At 52.0% G+C, this 23,807-nt stretch overlaps 1 protein-coding gene across 1 annotated transcript; it reads right to left on the bottom strand.

Annotated features, from left to right (window-relative positions):
* Positions 1 to 5,566: 5,566 nt before the first annotated feature.
* Positions 5,567 to 17,187, bottom strand: LOC147111587 (uncharacterized). The gene is made up of 3 exons (XM_085998278.1): positions 17,150 to 17,187; positions 8,543 to 9,524; positions 5,567 to 6,203 (listed from the first exon to the last, which is right to left on the bottom strand). The coding sequence occupies exons 1-3, from the start codon at positions 17,185 to 17,187 to the stop codon at positions 6,120 to 6,122; spliced, it is 1,104 nt and encodes a 367-aa protein (XP_085854404.1). The 3' UTR covers positions 5,567 to 6,119.
* Between the last annotated feature and the right edge of the window lie 6,620 nt (positions 17,188 to 23,807).

The raw sequence follows: 23,807 nt of genomic DNA, 5'->3' as shown, positions 1-23,807 counted from the left end.
TCTTTTACAGTGAGGTGAACGGTGGAAGGTACAGGAATGGGGACAATCCGCTGTTGTGCCACTTCAACTTCAGCCCTGGGTTTGAAACAGAAACTGCTGTCACTGACCGGACACCACCCGTGCTGTCCGTGGTGGTAGTGAGGCGCTGCAGTGGTAACACAGTATGTTCCACCTCCGATATATGCCACCTGCGGGGGCACATGGTCTTTTGCCATTGCCTCCATGGTGCAATTTACCGGCTTCGCGCTAGCGGCTCTGAACCCGCACTTTGGTTTTAAAAAGGCATTCAAATGCTGGGGACACAGGATGATGTGTACTCCCCGGCTTCAACACCCCGAGAGGTCAGTGCCTGTCATCGTACGCTCCCATCTGATGACATAAGGCGGGACCACTGCGTAACGAATGTGCGCACCCCCCTGGATGACTCCAATGTTCTCCACCCTGTATACCGGGGCGGGTTTTGCTGCGGGTCCCAACACCGGCATCCTCACCGCTATTCCCATGCTAGTGTGATTTGAGCGTCCGCAGTCCACTGGGACTGGGTATGCCTCTGCAGCTAGTCTGAGCTGGCACGGACTTAATGCGTTCTCAAAAGGGTGGAGCGCTTGCAAGTGCTTATTGCTGATCCAGGACGGGACCAAACCTTGTTTTAAATCCTCCAGATTACTGCGGCCCTCGCCCAGTAACCACGGCCTGTATAGCACACAAGCTTCATTCTGCACAGCCTGATCGGATGCATTCCGATCCTCCCTAATGAGTGCATTTACCGTTCTAGCGTGTTTCTCCAGCTCAGCGATTATTTCTTTTAAGTGTAGTGTCATGGCCTGGTCCTCATGTAGCTCAGAACCCACTACCTTATTTTTGTTTGTCAGTATGTTCCTTAACTGGACCTATAGACCATTAACCTGTGTCTGCAGCTCCATGTTGTCTAGAGTGTTGACAACAGATGTCCCGGTGCTAAAAGCATTGAAGATGTCATTTACAGTACCCCTTCTTTGCCTTCCTACCCAATCCAAAACTTCCTGTGGTGTGGTGTACAATTTGGCTTTGTCGATGTCGGCAAAGTCAAACTCATAAAATTGTCTGAACATTCTGGTTAACAGGACCTGGTACAATTGCTCCGTTTCCTTGGGACACCACTCCGGCAATCGTACCTCAGTGAGGTTTAGAATCACTGAGGCCACCGCGTAGTGTACCCCTTGGTACAGCACCTGACCGGTGGGTACCAATACTAAACCGTTCCCGGGTCCCTTTGTGGTGGTGGGGCACCCTTCCTTCTGGGCTAGTGCTACCGGAATCGTTGGCAGGGGTTTGCGTGGGCGGGTGCTGAGTTCAGTGGCGTTTACCGGAATCGGGGAGAATGGGACTCCACATGCCCGAGTGCTGACGTCCCACCTCATTCCTTTCCCTTCATCCTGCCACTGCCTCTGGAAAAAGATGGATATGCCTTTGGGGCAAACGTACTTCGAACCCCACATGCAGACATATGTCCGTGAGTCCCCGTAATTGTCCGATGGGTATTGTTACCCAGTCGCTCCCACTCGATTGTAGAGTTCTCCATATTCTTTCCCAGCTTTCGAAGCCACCACCATCTACTTAGCGGTACGTTCCCATTACACACCAAACAGATCCTCTTTCCCACGGTAACGCTGACTCTGGGTGCAATGATCCTCACCCGAGGGCACAGTAACAAAGTCTCTTGGTAGGCAAACCCGGATTTGCTGGAGTATTCTGTAGAATTCGACCCCAGCCATCCTGGCCATCTCCCTTGGTGGAAGTAGGTGGCGGTTTCCTCAACCTCTCGCTTCCCCGTCCCATCCGTCGCGATGGGGGCTGTGTCCCCGGAGCATCCGAACACGATGACGTCCTTGGTGCGGCCTCGGTAGGCCAGCCCGCACCCGATCGCCGCGAGCACCACGAGAATCCTCTCCATTGTATTCCTGGTTTCTGTAACCGATAAGATGATGTAGCCAGTTTCCCAACAGGCGCTGGCCTAATTAAACGGACGCGCGGGTCCCCTGACCCCGCTTCCAAACAAACACACATACTGGGCAGACTTCGAAAACTACCTTTTAAAACATCCCCATCATCTTAAACTTTACATTAAAATTCCTTAACTTAACTTATCATTACCTAAACTTAATATACCTAAACTTATGTACAGCGCCGCCCTCCTTCGGGCGGCCTACCTAATTCCTGTGAGGGCTGCAGCGTGCCGCTCCCTGTGGTGTGGCTGCACTGACCTTCAGCTTTGATCCCCCGCAGCCTGTCGCTGCTGAACGGGAATCGTGTCTTTCCTGGGCTACCCTGGATCGAGGTTGGGGGAAGTGGGGAGAATCTGGCCAAAACTTTCTGGGCTGAGGCGTCCGAGCCGACCTACGAGGCGGCACCTTGGGCGAGGCTCCCAGGGCTGACGGACCGGGGATCGGGACCTCCACCATCACAGCCTGTGGTCCCACCACAGCTGTCGGCTCCGGCTCCCTTCCCTCAGGCTCCGCCCCCTCGGGGCCGGGATTCGTGGCATCCGACTCCACCCCACCTGTCCCTACAGGTGGTGAGTCTCCGCCCCCAATCCCTACCTCCACTATGCTTGAGTCGAGGGCGGGACCTTCGTCCTCCGACTCTTCCTCCTCCGTGATCGGGTCAAGGGCGGGGTCGAGCTGTTCGGGCTCTTCCTCGTCCGAATCCCAAACTAAAGGGGAGACCTCCCATTCCGATGGGATGACTCCTCCCCTCACGCAGGCTACAGTTCCAGCCTGTGTGGTCTGTGACCCTGTCTCAGGCTGAGGATTTCTGTCCTCAGACCTGGCCCCTGTTGTTGACCCTTGTGCACCCGGCTTAAACAGTTTACACTGGTTAATGTGAAACCATTTAGTGCGTCGGGGCACCTTCACTGCGTACACCATGGGGCTGGCCTTGTCTACAATGCTGTAGGGCCCCATGTACAGTGGTTCTAGACTCCCTACTCGGGCATAGTTCCTAACCATGATATGGTCTCCGACTTCCCACTCTTGCTTCTTACGGGGTTCCAGCAACAGTCGATTGCCCTGATGCTGTCTCCCCATGTTCCCAGCCGCTTGCTCATAAACCTGTTTCAGGCGCTCCAAAAGGGTTTGGACGAACTTGTCCCGATTCACCTACTGGAGCTGGCCCTCAGTGAGCACCGGGGCTAGTACATGGGTGGGTGTTCGCATGATCCTCCCAGTCATTAACTCGTGCGGGGAGTGCCCCGTACTTTTGGACTGGCTGGCCCGGATCCCCATGAGGACCAGAGGCAGGATCTCCGCCCACTTCTGGGGCGAGCCCATTGCCTCTTTCCTCAGCTTTTCCTTGAGGGTCCGGTTCATGCGTTCAACAATCCCGGATGACTGGGGATTGTGCGCTACGTGCCACTTCCCTTCAATGCCCAAGAGCATGAAGGTGTTCTGCATCACTTGGCCGGTGAAATGACTCCCTCGGTCGGACTCAACAAATCTGGGGAGCCCCCACCGTGAGAACACTTCCCGGACCAAGATCTTGGCACTACCCAGCGCCATAGCTGTTCTACACGGGAAGGCTTCTACCCACTTGGTAAACACATCCACCAGGACAAGGCAGTACTTATAGCCTCCCTGGGCAGTGGGTAGGGGCCCTATGTAGTCGACCTGTATCGACTGCCATGGTCCCTCTACCCTCCTGGTGTGCCCCATGGGCACCTTCCTTTTCTGGGGGTCTGGGTTGTTTGCAGCGCACACAAGACAGCTTGCACAGAACTCGCGGACATCGTCTCGAAGTCCCGGCCACCATCCCGCCTGCTCTACCCGTTGCCAGGTAACCTCCGGCCCGGGGTGTCCTGCCCCTGGACCCTCATGGGCCAGTTGAAGGAATTCCCTCCGGTGCTGCTGCGGCACAACCCACTGTTCCTCCCGGAACAACATGCCTTCCTTGACGGCGAGGGCTGCCGTACTGTACGGACCCTCTACCTGCTTGCCCTCAGCAATAGCATTGAGGACTGTTTTCAGGGTGGAATCCAGGGTTTGGACGGTCTTTAGGTCTAGGGGCGGTGTCACCCGTGTTCCCTGGAGTCCCCTCCCTGCCTCAGATCGCTGCCACGGGTCCGGGTCCATAGGGGTCCCAGAAAATGCCGTTGCGGGCACCCTCCCTGGCTAGCGCATCCGCCTGCTGGTTACCCTGACTGCGGGGATCTGTGGTGGAATGAGCCTTCACCTTGTGGATGAGCACCTCCCCTTCCTCCCCCACTGCTGCCAGGATCTTTTCCAGCAAGGGCTTAACTGTTAAAGGTCGTCCGTCCGTGGAGGTATACCCACGGCGGGACCAGATGGCGAAGTACTCCGTACACGAATTGCATGTGAACATGCTGTCCGAGCAAATCGTGTATGGGGTTGGGAAGATCTCGGGGTGGGTAACCACGTACGCCACCGCGGACAGTTCAGCCTGCTGTGCGCTCATAGTGCTGGGGAGCCTAATCACCAGGGCAATGTTTGCCGCGGGGTCATAAACTCCACACCCTGTGAGTCGTTCGCCAGCAGATACCGTGCTGGAACCGTCTACGTAGATCTCGCGGCCTGTGGGGTGTATCCCGGCCCGTAAACCTATGTTGACCTCCCATACCCCTTCGACGGAACACCGATGTGCTGTTCCGGGATATACCAAGTTGGCCGCGAGCTTCGGCTCGCAAAGACCTTTAACTTTGAGATCCATCTGGGAAAGGAGGAGGGTCCAGCGTGCAATCTGAGCGCTGCTTACGGTCCCATCCTTAATCCTTCCATCCAGAAGCATCTTTGTGGGGGTGTGATGGGTGAGAAGAGTGATGGGAGAGGTCCCGGTGAAGATCACTGATCTGTTCACAGCCCAATGCGTGGCCAGGAGATGCCGTTCGCAATTGGAAAAACTCCTCTCCACATCCGTAAGCACCCTCGAGGAGTAGACCACCGGCCTCAGCTTTCCGTGTTGCTCCTGGAGCAGCACGGCGCTCAGGCTGTCTCCACTGGCGGCTACTTCCAGGAAAAACTCTTCCCCCCCATCTATGGCCCCTAGGGCTGGCGCGGTCTGCAGGTCCCTTTTCAACTTCTCGAATGCTGCCTGACAGCCCTCGTCCCAAGACCACTCGACTCCCTTGTGTAAGAGTTGGAGTAGCGGGGCTGCTGTGGCTGCATAGTCCTCGATGAAGTCTCTGCAGTACCCGGTCAGTCACAAAAAGGACCTCACACCCGTTACTGTGTTCGGAATCGGCAAATCTTGCACCGATTCCCGCCTAGCCTTATCTATGGCTCTTTCCCCAGCGCGGATGGTCAGACCCAGGAATTTCACCTCCTGCTGGCCGATCCGTGCTTTCTTTGGGTTCACTTTAAAACCCTTCCTTTCCAGTAGCTCCAATAATTCGGCTAATAGTGGGCCTGATGCACTATCAATTGCTACAAAAGACTGGAGATTGAGAAAGTAATAAACAGGCTTTTATTACCAAAGAACAGAGCATGCCTCTTGTGGTTGCCTGGTATCCAAAAGGGCCGGAGGCTTCTGAGCAGCGACCTTTATACCCAGCCATGAGGGTGGAGCCAGGGGCGGAGTCAGCTGAGGCATGCACAGACAAGTACAACAATATGCAAGAGTGAACAACAGTACTAACAGTGAACAACAATACTAACAACAGTGGTTTACCACATTCACCCCTTGTTTAGAATTGAGTCCGGCGGGGTGAAGTGCACTAAAAATTCGTGTACTGAAGTCTATCAGGAGGCCTTGTAAGCCGTCCTGAGCGTCGCAGCAGCGGCGGTGATGGTGCAGCATCCAACGGTGAACCCGGTGTCTCGTTCAGAGGAGGTGTAGCAGGTGGCGGACCCTGGGGCTGCTGCATGCCGTCTACAGGGGTCAGAGCATGGGTAATGGGAGGTAGCGATGGTGGTCTCTCAGAGGCACCCGAAGGTGCGAGGTCTCGTGCGGGGACTGTGTCCTGGGGGTAGGCAGGAGTAGCGGTGGGTGGCGAAGAGGGTGTTTCAGGAGCACCTGCAGGTGCGAGGTCTCGAATGGAGACTGTGTCCTCCCGCCCGTCCGGGTACACCACGTAAGCATACTGCGGGTTGGCGTGGAGGAGGCTCACCCTCTCGACCAGGGGGTCCGCCTTATGGGTCCTCACGTGCTTCCGCAGTAGGACGGGACCTGGAGAAGTCAGCCATGTTGGTAGCGAAATCCCCGACGTGGACTTCCTGGGGAAGGAGAACATTCTCTCGTGAGGAGTGGCATTGGTGGGTGTACAGAGCAGCGACCGAATGGAATGGAGCGCCGCAGGGAGGACCTCCTGCCAGCGGGAGGTCGGAAGGCCCTTAGATTTTAAGTTTAAAAGGACTGCCTTCCAGACTGTCGCATTCTCCCTTTCCACCTGGCCGTTACCCCGGGGGTTGTAGCTGGTGGTCCTGCTTGTAGCAATGCCTCTCGCGAGCAGGTACTGCCGAAGTTCGTCGCTCATAAAAGATGAGCCCCTGTCGCTATGGATATAGCTAGGGAAACCGAACAAGGCGAAGAGGTCATTCAGACATTTAATGACCGTGGTACTGGTCATGTCCGAGCAAGGGATGGCAAACGGGAAACGGGAGTACTCATCAATTATATTGAGGAAGTACACATTGCGGTCAGAGGAGGGGAGGGGCCCTTTAAAATCGATGCTCAGCCGCTCGAAGGGGCGCGTGGCTTTGATCAGGCTCGCTCTGTCTGGCCTATAAAAATGCGGCTTGCACTCGGCACAGATCTGGCAGTTCCTGGTCATGGTCCTGACCTCCTCGATGGAGTAGGGCAGGTTACGGGATTTGATAAAATGGAAGAACCTGGTGACCCCCGGGTGGCAGAGGTCATTGTGGAGGGTCTGTAGCCTATCGACCTGCGCGTTGGCGCACGTACCACGTGATAGGGCATCTGGGGGCTCATTGAGTTTCCCGGGCCGGTACAAGATATCGTAATTGTAGGTGGAGAGTTCGATTCTCCACCTTAAGATCTTGTCATTCTTGATTTTGCCCCGCTGCTTATTATGAAACATAAAAGCCACTGAACGCTGGTCAGTGAGCAGGGTAAATCGTTTTCCGGCCAGGTAATGCCGCCAATGTCGCACGGCTTCCACAATGGCCTGGGCCTCCTTTTCGACAGAGGAGTGTCGAATCTCGGGGCCCTGGAGGGTCCTTGAGAAAAAGGCCACGGGTCTCCCCGCCTGGTTAAGGGTTGCAGCTAGGGCAAAGTCGGATGCGTCGCTCTCCACTTGAAAAGGAAGGGACTCATCCACAGCGTGCATTGTGGCCTTCGCAATGTCTCCTTTTATGAGAGTGAAGGCTGCACAGGCCTCTGCTGTCAGGGGGAAGGAGGCGGACTTGATGAGGGGTCGGGCTTTATCTGCATAGTTGGGCACCCACTGAGCATAGTAAGAGAAAAACCCCAGGCATCTCTTCAGTGCTTTCTGGCAGTGGGGGAGGGGGAGCTCCATAAGGGGGCGCATTCTATCGGGGTCTGGGCCGATGACTCCGTTCTCCACTACGCAGCCAAGAATAGCAAGGCGCGTAGTACGAAACATACATTTGTCTTTGTTGTATGTGAGATTCAGCCGCTAGGCCGTCCGGAGGAATTTCTCTAGATTAACGTCGTGGTCCTGCTGGTCGTGGCCGCAGATGGTGACGTTGTCTAGATATGGGAAAGTGGCCTGGAGCGCGTTCTGGTCAACCATCCGGTCCATCTCCCGTTGGAAGACAGAAACTCCGTTGGTGACGCCGAAGGGAACTCTGAGAAAGTGATAGAGCCGACCGTCAGCTTCAAAAGCTGTGTACTGGCGGTCCTCAGCCCTGATGGGGAGCTGGTGGTATGCCGACTTCAGATCAATCGTCGAGAACACCCGGTATTGTGCTATCTGATTGACCATGTCAGATATGCGGGGGAGTGGGTATGCATCTAGTTGGGTGTAGCGATTGATCGTCTGGCTGTAGTCAATAACTAGGCGCTGTTTTTCGCCAGTCTTCACTACCACCACTTGTGCTCGCCATGGGCTGGTGCTACTTTCAATAATCCCTTCCTTCAGGAGTCTCGCTACCTCAGATTTAATGAAGCTCCTATCCCCAACACTGTAACGCCTGCTTTTGGTAGCGATGGGCTTACAGTCGCGGGTGAGGTTAGCGAACAAGGAGGGGGGGGGGACTTTAAGGGTGGAGAGGCTGCAAATGGTGCACGGCGGGCGATTTAAAAGCTGCTGGCTGCAGACTGTGAGTGGGGGGAGGGGTCCGTCATACGCTAATGTGACACTCTTAAGGTGGCACTGAAAATCCAACCCCAGTAGAACGGCAGCGCAGAGATGGGGCAGGACCAGAAGTTTAAAATTTTTGTATTCTGTGCCCCTTACTGAAAGGGTCACTACACAGTAGCCACCGACGTCCGCTGACTGGGCTTTGGAAGCCAAAGAGATCCGATGGCGCGTCGGCAGGACCGGGAGAGAGTAACTGCGCACCGTGTCGGGGTGGATAAAGCTCTCCGTGCTCCCGCTGTCAAAAAGGCAGGTAGTGGCGCGGCCGTTTACCGTAATATCCATCATGGACCTGGACAGTTGATGAGGGAGAGATTGGTCCAGCGTCACGGAGGCCAGCGTATGGTCGAGCGAGTCGATGTGGTCGTCAGATGAGGCGGTGGTTGAGTCCGGGTCCCCCGTGGTTGAAGTCGGAGGCGTCCAAGATGGCGGACAAAATGGCGGCGCCCACGGTCCCAATCCCCACGCGGCTGGGGGAGCCCAAGATGGCGGACAAGATGGCTGCGCCCACGGTTCGCACGCAGCGCTGCTGGCGTTAGCGGTCTTCCCTTTGCAGGCGCTAACGTAGTGACCTTTCTTCCCGCAGCCGGAGCAGGTAGCATTCTTCGCGGGGCAGCGTGCTCTAGGGTGTTTAGCTTGGCCACAAAAATAGCATTTTTGTGCCTTGGACATCGCTGCAGCAGTCGGAGGTGGCGGTCCCATGGCCCAAGATTGCGGCGTCCACGGCGCGGGGCGATGAGGGGAAAAAGCGTCCATATTTCTGTGGGCCGCGTCGAGCGAGAGCGCGAGGGACACTGCCTTTGTCAGGTCTATTTCACCCTTCTCCAGCAGCCTCTGCCGGGAGTAGTCGGACCTTAGACCCGCAACGAAAGCGTCTCGTATCAGTCCCTCCGCATGTGCCGCGGCCGATACTTCCTTGCAGTCGCAGCCGCGTCCGAGTACCCGCAGTGCCCGTAGGAAGGCTTCCACCGATTCCCCGGGCTGCTGTCTGCGAGATCTTAAAAGGTGCCTGGCATAGACCGTGTTAACCGGGCGTGCATACTGCCCTTTCAGTAGGTCGATAGCCGCCGCGTAGGTCGTCGCATCTTGGATTAAAGTATAGACTTGGTGGCTCACCTTCGAGGCCAGGATCTTCAGTTTATTTTCATCAAGAGTCACGGTCGAGGCTTCCAGATACGCCTCAAAGCAACGCAGCCATTGTGCGAATTTAGTCGACGAACCCGCTTCTTGGGGGTCTAGGTCCAGGCATGTTGGTCTGAGGGCTCGCAGCAGCGCCTGCTGCTCAGCGTTTTGCGCCCTCGGTTGATCAGCATCCGCAGCCAACATTTAACTTTGGTAATAAAATTGATGCACTATCAATTGCTACAAAAGACTGGAGATTGAGAAAGTAATAAACAGGCTTTTATTACCAAAGAACAGAGCATGCCTCTTGTGGTTGCCTGGTATCCAAAAGGGCCGGAGGCTTCTGAGCAGCGACCTTTATACCCAGCCATGAGGGTGGAGCCAGGGGCGGAGTCAGCTGAGGCATGCACAGACAAGTACAACAATATGCAAGAGTGAACAACAGTACTAACAGTGAACAACAATACTAACAACAGTGGTTTACCACAGGGCCGTGATCCTCCCTTGAATCCGTGAACAGGAGCAAGTCGTCCACATACTGCACTATCTGATTGGGCTGGCTAAATTCCTTTAAACTTCCTGCCATGCACTGATGGAAAATACTGGGGCTGTTGTGGAAACCCTGTGGCAAGCAGTTCCAAGTGTACTGTTGCCCTTTAAAAGTAAAGGCAAACTTGTACTGATCCTCCCGCCGCAACGGAATGGACCAAAAACCGTTCGAGATATCCAGCACCGTGAACGTGGTCGCGGATGCTGGAATACTCCCTATTAGGTCGGCAACTGCTGCTACCGTGGGCGCGCAGGCTGGGATGTTACTGTTGAGGACTCTGTAGTCCACCGTGGCCCTCCATGAATTATCCGGCTTCCTTACCGGCCATAATGGGGAGTTCACGTGAGTGGCTATCGGCCTCAACACGCCCTGCTGCACCAATGAAGATATTGCTATCTCCATGTCGGGTTCTGCCTCCTTGGGGAAGTTATACTGCTTTTGGGGTCGGATCATGGGGTCCCCGTCTACGCTGACCTCAAACCCGGTGACCCTCCCACAGTCGTGCTTGTGGGTGGCAAATGCGGTCAGATTGTCCGACACACACGCTTGCAAGTCCGTTGGGACGTCCGCGACCATAAGCTCGAGGTCGTAACCTCCTGACGGCTTCATGGTGCACAGGGTCCCCTTTTCTCCCTTCCCTGGGATCATGACTACCTTGCCTAACCCATTCTCGGCTCCCCAGAGACAGTGATTTCTAAGGTCCACGAGGATCCCGTGTTCCACCAAGAAATCAGACCCGAGGATGCCTTTACCACCTCCCTTGTTCCACTTCAACAGGATACACGTCCATGTGGTGTGGAGTGCTCCCAAGTGAATGGAGAGCGGGATGGAGAACGCGCCAGCCTGTTCTTTGCCTGTGAAACCCGCTACTGAGAATGGAGCCTGGGTAGACAGAGGTGAGGCAAAAGGCTCAGCTGTGTGGATCACGGTACATGATGCCCCCGTATCCAACAGGTAACTACCTTTTTCCTTCTCTACCTCCATCTCCACAAGGGGTCTTCTCCACGCATCATAATGGAGCGGACACAGGTAGACGGGCTGCGCGGGCCTTAGTCATTGGGGCGCTGCGGTTGGGGCTGGGGGAGCAACAGGGCCGTTGGCGACTGCCACCTTCCCCTGCGAGGTCATTAGAGACCGCATTGCCTCTAAAACTGACTCGATCGCATCGGGATGGATCAACACATCGGCTCCTTTCTCCCGGATGGGAGTTTGGGCTGGGGCTGAGGGAACTTTTCCCTTTAAATCCTTCCAGGGATTTTTACAGTCCCGGCGCCAGTGCCCTTCCTTCCCACACCCGTAACAACTACTCTTGGCTTGGGGAGGGCAATTCCCCTCCTGATGCCACTCTCTTTTAACAGGAGCTGCAGGCCTCACCTCATGCACCTTTCCCTTCGGGGAAGGCACATCCCTACTCTTGCTGTTCCTGTAACCTATCGTGAGCTGATCAAGTACTAGCTCCTCCGTGGAGCGGGGTTTATTGGGGTCAAACCATGTTTTGGCCTGCTCCCTCACCTGTGGCAAGCAATTGGTGACCAGGCACCGGAGCCAATGAGCCCTTTGAGCATCGTCCAGCCCGTTCCGGGCCGGCCCGCCCAGGCAGCTGCACCGATACACTGGCCACAACCTTCCGGCGAAAACCCGTGGGGGCTCTCCCTCTAGCTGTACCGTCCTTTCCAATCGGAGGAACGGACTTCCGTCACCCTCCCCCATAATCTCCAGGACCTCATCCTGTAACTCCTCATACACCTTGTGCCCTCTCTTGCTCTCGTCAGAGAGACACTGGAGGATCGAGCTGTCCAGGGAGAACAGCAGCATTCTGGACTGCTCGACACCGTCGCAGTCATTAACTGCTGCGATCTGCTCTACGTCCCTAAAATGGACGGAGGGATCTCCTGACTCGGAGAGTTTTGGGATGTGGCTTATCATTCCCCTTAGCTGTTGTGCGCTATGGGGCATTATGATCTGATTCACGATGGGTCCGTCCTCGCCATCCGCTTGGTCCGGACCGAGCCTCCGGTGTCGAGCGGGACACATCGGTGCCGGCCTCGACTCTACTACCTGGGGTTGCTCTACCTCAGGAATCTCTTCGTCTAACTCTACCGTTTCCTTCCCCGGAGTCCAAGACTCATTATAGCTGGGAGGTGCCGAGGGCTCGGGGGTTGGTACCCCACCTGCCTCTCGTGGAATCGGTCTTTTGGATTCCCTGGCTAACTGTAGATGGCTCGCTGGTGGGTTTATGAGACACACCAAGCCGTTTGCCTTTGCTAGGGCCGTCCTCAGGTCCTCTAGCTCCCTGTGGCAAGCGCTATGGTTGGTGTTCTCAGACCTATCCTCGATGGCCATCTTGTACACTGCTCTAGCTCCCAGAATACTCTCCTCCTGTGCCTTTACCTGCTGAGCTAGGCGGACACACTTGTCCCTTATTCTTCCTTCACTGATCTTGGCCTCAGTGACCTGACACTCCAAGTAATCTATCTTGGTCTCATGGCGATTGGTTATGGATTGGCGTTCCTGATTCAGCGCGTTGAGCGATGCAATCAGTCTCTTTCCTCCCACAACCTTTTCCTCTACTTCTGCTAGTAACCCTTTTATCTGGGCCGTCTGTGCTACAACGACTTGGTCCAAAAGTTGGACTTGCTTCTTGTAGCACATCAGCCAGACCGCTTTTTCTGCAGATCTTTTGTGCTCTTTGCTTTCTGTCCATTTGATGGCTGCGTCTAGCAGGCGCCTATCTCTTAATAGGTCAGATATCCACTGTTTTGTAAGGTTTACCTTCCCAAAAACATAATCCGCTATTCTCTCATCCATCACATTTCGTTTATTCAGACCTTGATCTAAAACACTACATTCCTGCTGCCAAGGTCCTGCCGCGGTCGCCATCTCTGTAGGGAGTTTCTCTTGCCTGCTCTGGTCTCCTGCCAGGCTTCTGGCAATAATTACCCGTGAGTGGTTCGACCCACTCGCCCCTACGGTTCTCGACCTTGGACTTAGGTGCAGGGAGCTGTCGTGCAGAAAAACTCAATAGACCAGGTCGAATAGCACGAAATGGATGCCTTTATTGAACAGTTTGCAGCATTATAAAATACATGTCATATGCCCAGATTAAATCAACTACAAGCATGCACACATCTATAAACTTAACTCTATAGAAATGGGGAACACACGGCACATTGTAAAAGGGGTAACACATTATAATTACCCTTAACCCCCTCCCCTAGACCTAACTAAGTTTCGATTTGAGGGACTCGGGATCATGCTCACCACTTTAAGAGTTGCGAAAAGGGGTTTGCAGCCTTTCGACACAGCTTTCCGTCGTCACGTGGGTTTGGAAGGTTCTGGCGCAACTTGTTTTCCTCTTGGTTCTCCTGCGATGAGCGCTCGCCGATGTGATGTTGAAACACTGGAGTACCGGGCCCTGAGTGTCTTCTTCTCCGGCCTGGGTCGTCGATCTCCCGACAAAAGTACCCGGGCCACCCTCGTCGTCTTCCCGTCGTGGCCGGGCCTTGCCTGCCCGAACACCGAACACGTTCCGAACCGAAGTTGTTCCGAAGGTCCTCTGATGGTCTCCAAGCATTTTACCGAAGAAGTTGAAGTTCCGAAGCGAAGGTCTCGATGGACTTTACTTAATCCACAGTTATACCTTTTTGGAACATTCTTATCTCCCGCCAAATTATAGTCCTGTCTTTGTAATAATTTTGGCGGGCAGAACTCTCTGCAGGGGTGTTTTGTCTTCATAACGGGAGTCAGTGATAGCTTAACTGGCCTTCCTGGGCCGATAATGTCTTTGCTTTGTTACCGTAACTCAGTTTGTATATTGATCGGTCTGGAGATTGCCCTGGATGGCTGTTAAACGGCTTTCCTTTGTACAGGGTAATGGGATAAAGTGTTCGTTCAATTGTCCGCCCATTTCTTGATGGGTCTCATCCTGCCACCCAAATCTGTCCTGTACTTATAATCTAATCAATATGTATACTCAGCTCCATGAGTTTCGGCTTCCCGAAACTGGTTTCCGCGGGCTTTTAATGTCCTCAATCCACAAGCCTGTCTGGCTTGCAGTAACAGAAATTCAAATGGTCCCAGAAGCTGGTCACGAGATCTGGCGGCCATTTTGTGTGCCCTTTTATCAAAGGTTTCTCTGTATAAGCTTCTTTTGGTCAATAAAGCTGTTTTATTAACCCTATTTTTCTACGTGATTATTTAATGAAAATTTTGCGAATTCTACACATTGGCCCCGATATTTACAAGGAGGCGGGGAGGGACCTGGTGAGCATGGTTGTGGGAGGAATCATGGAAATCTTGGGGATGCGGAGGTCCTGCAGAATTTAATGGCAGGACCTCATTATCATTTTTTTATTCCATTTCCCACCCGGCAGCCAGCCTGATTAATAGGCTGGCCGACTGCTGGGTGAAAAAGCCAGCAACAGAAGGCTTCAGAAGGATTTAAAGGGCTAAAAATAACCTTAACATATTTTACTGGAGTTTTAATGTTTTAATAATTGAAAAAAATATATTTTTCTATTCATTTAAACTCTTAAATCATGCTTTTACCAAGTGTAACAATTCTCGGGCAATCATGACAGATTGCAAGTTCCAGGTTTTTGCGCATGCGCTTCGTGTGTGAAAACCTGGAACTTGTGGGGCCCTTACGGGCGCGTATGCACATCGTGATCGAGCTCTCAGTCGAGATGGAGAGTGAGGAAATTGAATCAGAGACTAAGGTCCAGAACTTAAATAAAGGGAATTATGAGGGTATGAGACGGGAATTGGGTAAGATTGATTGGGTGGTGTTTCTGGGGGGATTGACAGTGGACAGACAATGGCAAGCATTCAAAGATAGAATGGAAGAATTCCAGAACATGTTTATACCGGTTTGGCATAAAAATAAACCTAAAAAGGTGACTCAACCGTGGATAACGAGGGAAATTAGGGACAGCATAAAATCAAAAAAAAGGGCATATCAACTGGCAAAAAAAAGCACCAGACCGGAAGATTGGGGGCAGTACAGGATACAGCAAAAGAGGACAAAGGGATTAATCAGGGAGGGGAAAATAGAATACGAAAGTAAACTTGCAGCAAACATAAAGACAGACTGCAAAAGCTTTTATCGGTATATCAGGAGGAAAAGACTGGTAAAATCCCAAGTCGGTCCCTTGCAGTCCGATTCGGGAGAATATATAATGGAGAATAAGGAAATGGCAGACCAATTAAACTCATACTTTGGTTCTGTATTCACAAAGGAGGACACAAATAACCTCCCAGGAATATCGGCAAACATAGGGACTAATGAGAGGGAGGAGCTGACAGAAATTAGTATCTCTAGGGATATGGTGTTGGGTAAGTTGAGGGGACTGAAGGCCGACAAATCCCCGGGGCCTGATAAACTACATCCTAGGGTACTTAAGGAGGTGGCCCTGGAGATAGCAGATGCTCTAAGGATCATCTTCCGGAACTCCATTGACTCGGGAACAGTACCCGTGGATTGGAGGGTAGCTAATGTTACCCCAATATTTAAAAAGGGGGGTAGAGAGAAAGCAGGGAATTATAGACCAGTAAGCCTTACATCGGTTGTGGGCAAAATGCTAGAGTCCATTATTAAGGATAAAATAGCAGAGCACTTGACAAATGGGGAAAGGATCGGACAGAGTCAACATGGATTTACAAAGGGTAAATCGTGTTTGACTAATCTGCTGGAATTTTTTGAGGAAGTAACTGGTAAAATAGATGGGGGAGAGCCAGTGGATGTGGTGTACCTTGACTTCCAGAAAGCCTTCGATAAGGTTCCACACAAAAGATTATCATGCAAAATTAAGGCTCATGGGATTGGGGGCAAAGTATTAACGTGGATAGAGAACTGGCTGGCGGATAGAAAACAGAGAGTTGGAATAAACGGCTCGTTTTCGGAGTGGCAGGCAGTGACCAGCGGGGTGCCGCAAGGATCTGTCCTGGGACCCCAGCTGTTCACAATATATATAAATGATCTGGATCAGGGAATTGGATGCAATATTTCCAAATTCGCTGACGACACTAAACTAGGAGGAGGGGTGGGCTCTGATGAGGATGTCAGGAGGCTACAGTGCGATTTGGACAGGTTGGGGGAATGGGCGGATACGTGGCAGATGCACTATAATGTGGATAAATGCGAGGTTATCCACTTTGGGGGTAAAAACAGGAGGGTGGATTATTATCTAAATGGCAATAGATTGGGAGATGGGGAAGTGCAGAGGGACCTGGGTGTTCTTGTGCACCAGTCACTGAAGGAGAGCATGCAGGTGCAACAGGCGATTAAGAAGGCAAATGGTATGTTGGCCTTCATATCAAGGGGGTTCGAGTATAGGAATAGGGATACCTTACTACAGCTGTACAAGGTGCTGGTGAGACCGCATCTGGAGTATTGTGTACAGTTTTGGTCGCCCCATCTGCGGAAGGATGTTCTTGCCATGGAAAGAGTGCAGCGGCGATTCACCAGGCTGATACCTGGAATGGCGGGAATGACCTACGAGGAGAGATTGAATAGTTTGGGCTTGTACTCACTGGAGTTTAGAAGATTGAGAGGGGATCTCATCGAAACATATAAAATTATGGCAGGCCTGGACAGGCTGAATTCAGAGAGAATGTTTCCAATGGCAGGGGAGCACAGAACCAGGGGCCACAGTCTAAAAATAGCGGGCAAATCATTTAAAACAGAGATGAGGAAGAATTTCTTCACTCAAAGAGTGGTGAGCCTGTGGAATTCCCTGCCACAGAGGGCTGTGAAGGCTAATTCAATAAATATTTTCAAGAGAGAATTGGATATATTTCTGAAGGCTAAGGGGATTAAGGGTTACGGAGAAAAGGCGGGGACGGGGTACTGAACTGGTAAGATCAGCTATGATCTCAGACGAAGATCAGCCATGATCTCATTGAATGGCGGAGCAGGCTCGAAGGGCCGAATGGCCTACTCCTGTTCCTATCTCTATGTTTCTCTATGTTTTCTATGTACACACCCATAAGCACTGGAAAATGCAGGCCAGTGACTCCCATGTGTCAATTTGCCAAACTTTAGAAATGCATCAAGATTTTTGCACAGCTTGCTATACTCAGATCCGCACAATCACACACCATTTTCAAGCAATGAAGATAACTGGCTTTCCTTCACTGGTCCTGTACCCTATGGTGCTCAGTAAATGATTTTTTGCTGGTTTGTGTGAGAGTAGTCTGTAGTGACTTACCCTTCCTCCTTGTGAGAAAACATCTGACTTTTACTCATTGCATCCCCATTGATAATGCTGCTCAAATCAGAAATGCAATTGAAAACATTGGGCTGGATTTTGCCAATGGGGAGCTTTTGGAGGCAGGACTCCCACTTGTCAGGTTTCAGTCCCGCCTCCATCAACTTCTGGTCAACCCACACTATTTTCCCTTGATTGACCTTGTTAAGCCCGCCCAGCGAGTTTAGCAGGCCAATTAAGGGAAAGCCGGTTGCAGTACACATGCGCGACTGGATCGATAACACATGCCGGACCGGATCGAGTACACATGCGTGACTGGATCGAGCACACATGCTCAACCGGATCGAGTACACATGCCGGACCGGATCGGGTACAGATGCTGGACCGGATCGAGTACACATGCGCGACTGGATTGGTTACACATGCGTGACCAGATCGAGTGCACTTGCCCGACCGGATCAAGTACACATGCGTGACCGGATTGAGTACACATGCGCGACCGGATCGAGTACACAAGCGTGACCGGATCGAGTACACATGTGCAAACAGCTCGAGTATACATGCCAGACCGGACCAAGTACACATGCCGAACCGGATTGAGTACACATGCGCGACCAGATCGAGTACACACGTGCGACCGGATCGAGTACACATGTGCAACCGGGTCGAGTATACATGCCAGACCGGATCAATTACACATGCCGAACCGGATTGAGTACACATGCGCGACCAGATCGAGTACACACGTGCGACCGGATCGAGTACACATGTGCAACTGGGTCGAGTATACATGCCAGACCGGATCAATTACACATGCGCAACCGGATTGAGTACACATGCGCGACCAGATCGAGTACACATGTGCGACCGGATCGAGTACACATGTGCAACCGGATCGAGTACACATGTACAACCGGAGCGAGTACACATGCCAGACCGGATCAAGTGCACATGCGCGACCGGCTCAAGTACACATGCGCGACCGGATCAAGTACACATGCGCGACCGGATTGAGTACACATGCTGGACTGGATTGAGTGCACATGCGTGACTGGATTGGTTACACATGCGCGGCCGGATCGAGTACACATGCACGACTGGATCAAGTACACATGTGCAACCGGATCGAGTACACATGCCAGACCGGATCAAGTATACATGCCGGACCAGATGGATTACACATGCGCGACCGGATTGAGTACCCAAGTGCAACCAGATCGAGTACGCATGTGCAACCGGATCGAGTACACATGCCAGACCGGATCAAGTACACATGCCGAACCAGATCGAGTACACATGCGTGACTGGATCAGTTACACATGCGTGACCAGATCGAGTACACATGCACAACTGGATCGAGTACACATGCACGACTGGATCGAGTACACATGCCGGACCGGATCAAGTATACATGTGCGACCAGATCGAGTACACATGCGTGACCAGATCGAGTACACATGCGCGACCTGATCGATTACATATGCGCGACCGGATCGCGTACACATGCACAACCAGATTGAGTACACATGAGTGACCGAATCGAGTACACATGCGTGACCAGATTGAGTACACATGAGTGACCGGATCGAGTACACATGCGTGATCGGATTGAGTACACATGCCGGACCGGATCGAGAACACATGCGCGACCGGATCAAGTACACATGCACAGTACCAAATGGGGGCACTTGCATAGAGGGACCGTGGAAATTATCACAATGGTTAATTATGGGCCTGGAGCTCATATTTAATAAATCTCAGCACACTGTCAGAGCATTAAGGAGGATCAGAGAAAGCTGCTAAATTGAGGTCCATGCTTAAAAAAGCTTTATTGCCATATAATCCCGTTGAGACTCACTCGTTCATTGGCCCCGATATTTACAAAGAGGCGGGGAGGGACCAGGCGAGCATGGTTGTGGGAGGAATCATGGAAATCTCGGGGATGCGGAGGTCCTGCAGAATTTAATGGCAGGACCTCATTATCATTTTCCTATTCCGTTTCCCACCCGGTAGCCAGCCCGATTAATAGGCTGGCCGACTGCTGGGTGAAAAAGCCAGCAACAGAAGGCTTCAGAAGGATTTAAAGGGCTAAAAATAACCTTAACATGTTTTACTGGTGTTTTAATGTTTAAATAATTGAAAAAAATATATTTTTATATTCATTTAAACTCTTAAATCATGCTTTTACCAAGTGTAACAATTTCTCGGGCAATCTTGGCAGATTGCAAGTTCCAGGTTTTTGCGCATGCGCTTCGTGCGCGAAAGCCTGGAACTTGTGGGGCCCTTACGGGCATGTATGCACATCGTACGCACCCATAAGCACTGGAAAATACGGGCCAGTGACTCCCATGTGTCAATTTGCCAAAATTTAGAAATGCATCAAGATTTTTGCATGGCTTGTTATACTCAGATCCCCACAATCACACACCATTTTCAAGCAATGAAGATAACTGGCTTTCCTTCACTGGTCCTGTACCCTATGGTGCTCAGTAAATGATTTTTTGCTGATTTGTGTGAGAGTAGTCTGTAGTGACTTACCCTTCCTCCTTGTGAGAAAACATCTGACTTTTACTCATTGCATCCCCATTGATAATGCTGCTCAGATCAGAAATGCAATGGGCTGGATTTTGCCAATGGGGAGCTTTTGGAGATGGGACTCTCACTTGTCGGGTTTCAGTCCCACCTCCATCGACTTCTGGTCAACCCACACTATTTTCCTTTGATTGACCTTGTTAAGCCCGCCCAGCGAGTTTAGCAGGCCAATTAAGGGAAAGCCGGTTGCAATACACATGCGCGACTGGATCGAGTACACATGCGCAACCGGATCGAGTACACATGCATGACCAGATCGATAACACATGCCGGACCGGATCGAGTACACATGCGCGACTGGATCGAGTACACATGCGCGACCGGATCGAGCACACATGTGTGACCAGATCGATAAAACATGCCGGACCGGATCGAGTACACATGCGCGACCGAATCGAATACACATGCGCGGCCGGATCAAGTACACATGCGCGGCCGGATCGATTACACATGCGCGGCCAGATCAAGTACACATGCGCGACCGAATCGAGTACACATGGTGGACCGGATCAAGTACACATGCGCGACCGGATCGAATACACATGGCGGACCGGATCAAGTACACATGCATGACTGGATTGAGTACACATGCCAGACCAGATGAAGTAAACATGCATGACCGGATCAAGTACACATGCGTGACCGGATCGAGAACACATGCCGGACCGGATCGAGTACACATGCGTGACCGGATCGAGTACACATGGCCGACCGGATCAAGTACACAGGCATGACCAGATCGAGTACACATGCCGGACCGGATCAAGTACACATGCATGACCAGATTGAGTACACATGCCGGACCGGTTCGAGTACACATGCCGGACCGGACCGAGTACACATGCCGGACTGGATCGGTTACACATGCTGGACCAGATTGAGAAGACATGCGCAACCGGATGGAGAAGACATGTGCAACCGGATCGCGTACACATGCCGGACCGGATCGAGTACACATGCACGATCGGATCGGTTACACATGCCGGACCAGATCGAGTACACATGCACGACCGGATCGAGTACACATGCCGGACCGGATCAAGTACACATGTGCGACCGAATCCAGTACACATGGTGGACCGGATCAAGTACACATGCGCGACCGGATCGAGTACGCATGGCGGACCGGATCAAGTACACATACGTGACCGGATCGAGTACACATACCGGACCGGATCAAGTACACATGCGTGACCGGATCGACTACACATGCCGGACCAGATCGAGTACACATGCTGGACCGGATCGAGTACACATGCCGGACCGGATCGAGTACACATGCGTGACCGGATCGAGTACACATGCCAGACCGGATCAAGTACACAAGCATGACCGGATCGAGTACACATGCCGGACCGGATCAAGTACACATGAGCGACCGGATTGAGTACACAGGCGTGACCAGATCGAGTACACATGGCCGACCGGATCAAGTACACATGCGTGACCGGATCGAGTACACATGCCGGACCGGATCAAGTACACATGCGTGACCAGATTGAGTACACATGCCGGACCGGATCGAGTACACATGCTGGACCGGATCGAGTACACATGCCGGACCGGATCGGTTACACATGCCAGACCAGATCGAGAACACATGCGCGGCCGGATCGAGAAGACATGTGCAACCGGATCGAGTACACATGCGCGATCGGATCGGTTACACATGCCGGACCAGATCGAGAACACATGCGCGACCGGATCGAGTACACATGCGCGACCGGATCGAGTACACATGCGCGACCGGATCGAGTACACATGTGCAACCTGATCGAGTACACATGCCGGACCGGATCAAGTACACATGCCGGACCGGATCGATTACACATGCCAAGCCGGATCGAGTACACATGCGCGACCGGCTCGATTACACATGCGCGACTGGATCGAGTATACATGTGCGACCGGATCGAGTACACATGCGCGACCAGATCGAGTACACATGCGCGACCAGATCGAGAACACATGCGCGACCGGAATGAGTACACATGCACAGTACCAAACGGGGGCACTTGCATAGATGGACCAGAACACCGTGGAAATTATCACAGTGGTTAATTATGGGCCTGGAGCTCATACTTAATACATCTCAGTACACTGTCAGAGCATTAAGGAGGCTCAGAGAAAGCTGCTAAATTGAGGTTCATGCTTAAAAAAGCTTTATTGCCATATAATCCCGTTGAGATTCACTCATTCATTGGCCCCGATATTTACGGGGAGGCGGGGAGGGACCAGGCGAGCATGGTTGTGGGGCAGAAACATGGAAATCTCGGGGATGCGGAGGTCCTACCGAATTTAATGGCAGGACCTCATTATCATTTTCTTATTCCGTTTCCCACCTGGCAGCCAGCCCGTTTAATAGGCTGGCCGACTGCTGGGTGAAAAAGCCAGCAGCAGAAGGCTTCAGAAGGTTTTAAAGGGCTAAAAATAACTTTAACATATTTTACAAGTGTTTTAATGTTTAAATAATTGAATTTTTTTTTTTTTATATTCATTTAAACTCTTAAATCATGCTTTTACCAAGTGTAACAATTTCATGGGCATTTGCTGGGCAGTAGTCTCCGCCCACAGATGCCCTTTTCCTGGGATGGCTACGATCTGTCAAGAAGATTCTTTACAGATTGCAAGTTCCAGGTTTTTGCGCATGCGCTTCGTGTGCGAAAACCCGGAACTTGTGGGGCCCTTACGGGCGCGTATGCACATCATACGCACCCGTAAGCACTGGAAAATACGGGCCAGTAATTCCCATGTGTCAATTTGCCAAAATTTAGAAATGCATCAAGATTTTTGCACAGCTTGTTATACTCAGATCCCCACAATCACACACAATTTTCAAGCAATGAAGATAACTGGCTTTCCTTCACTGGTCCTGTACCCTATGGTGCTCAGTAAATGATTTTTTGTTGGTTTGTGTGAGAGTAGTCTGTAGTGACTTACCCTTCCTCCTTGTGAGAAAACGTCTGACTTTTGCTCATTGCATTGATAATGCTGCTCAGATCAGAAATGCAATTGAAAACATTGGGCTGGATTTTGCCAATGGGGAGCTTTTGGAGGCGGGACTCCCACTTTTCGGGTTTCAGTCCCGCCTCCATCAACTTCTGGCCAACCCACGCTATTTTCCCTTGATTGACCTTGTTAAGACCGCCCAGCAGACTTAGCAGACCAATTAAGGGAAAGCCGGTTGCAGTACACATGCGCGACTGGATCAAGTACACATGCGCGACCGGGACGAGTACACATGCTCAACGTATGACATTTTTGACAGGTAAATTGTCATCGTTTGACAGCTCTGTGATGCTGTCAAACACTGAATTCTCTGTAGTTTGATGAGTTCTTGAATTCAAGACCTCATCAAACCTCTTTCTTTTGCAGAAATTAGATGAATGTTGCATTGGAGAATGCAACGGCCATCTGTCATCTCTACTGCGGAGGTGTGAGACTCTCCATATACACACCGACTGAAGCCTGCAGGAAGAAACAAAGGTAAGTACACTTTTTTTAACACTTTCCACTTACCTCAGATACTCACCTCTCCACACTTGCACCCATCACTCACCTCCACAGCACAATTTTGGACCCAGCAGACCCCCGCAGACCCACTGCTCACCTCGGTGACCCTGGCGGGGTTCGGAGCCTTCGGGAAGCCTGCACTTGTGTGGTCAAAATGGGGATAATACTCTTATCTGCCTGTTAACTACCAATTAACAGGCACTTAAGCGGCTGTAATCCCTTTCCGCCTCCAAGGAGATGGAACCTGGCGCAGGACGGCTTCCCACCTCCTGGCAAGATGGCACGGAGGTAGGTTGGGTGCGGTTTGGGCACCCGGCCCCAAATTCTGCCATTTTCCCGGCAGTCCCGCATCCAAACCTGCCTCCCCAGGGCTGTCAAAATCCAGCTCAATATTATATACAAAAATGCCATTTGCTTGAATAGTGGTTATTGATGAAATCCAAAGTTGCCATCATGTTTCACCACTAGTGTTAGGGCTGTGGATTGTGAGTGGAATATAAACTTTCACATAGATCCTCAACTTGTCAAATAAATGGTTTGCTTTGTATTGAAC

The sequence above is a fragment of the Somniosus microcephalus genome, chromosome 10, assembly GCF_052327205.1.
Source record: "Somniosus microcephalus isolate GS21.2 chromosome 10, FLI_Smic_1.0, whole genome shotgun sequence".
Lineage (NCBI taxonomy): Eukaryota > Metazoa > Chordata > Chondrichthyes > Squaliformes > Somniosidae > Somniosus > Somniosus microcephalus.
Note: the sequence above shows the minus strand (reverse complement) of the source record. Positions and strands in the feature narration are given on the sequence as shown.

Coding starts and splice junctions, on each gene's coding strand:
- LOC147111587 (XM_085998278.1), bottom strand. CDS start 17,187: ATGAGTAAAAGTCAGATGTTTTCTCACAAGGAGGAAGG. Junction 9,525..17,149: donor TTTTCTCACAAGGAGGAAGG/GTAAGTCACTAC, acceptor GCGAGCCCTCAG/ACCAACATGCCTGGACCTAG. Junction 6,204..8,542: donor GGTCCATGATGGATATTACG/GTAAACGGCCGC, acceptor CTCCTTCCCCAG/GAAGTCCACGTCGGGGATTT.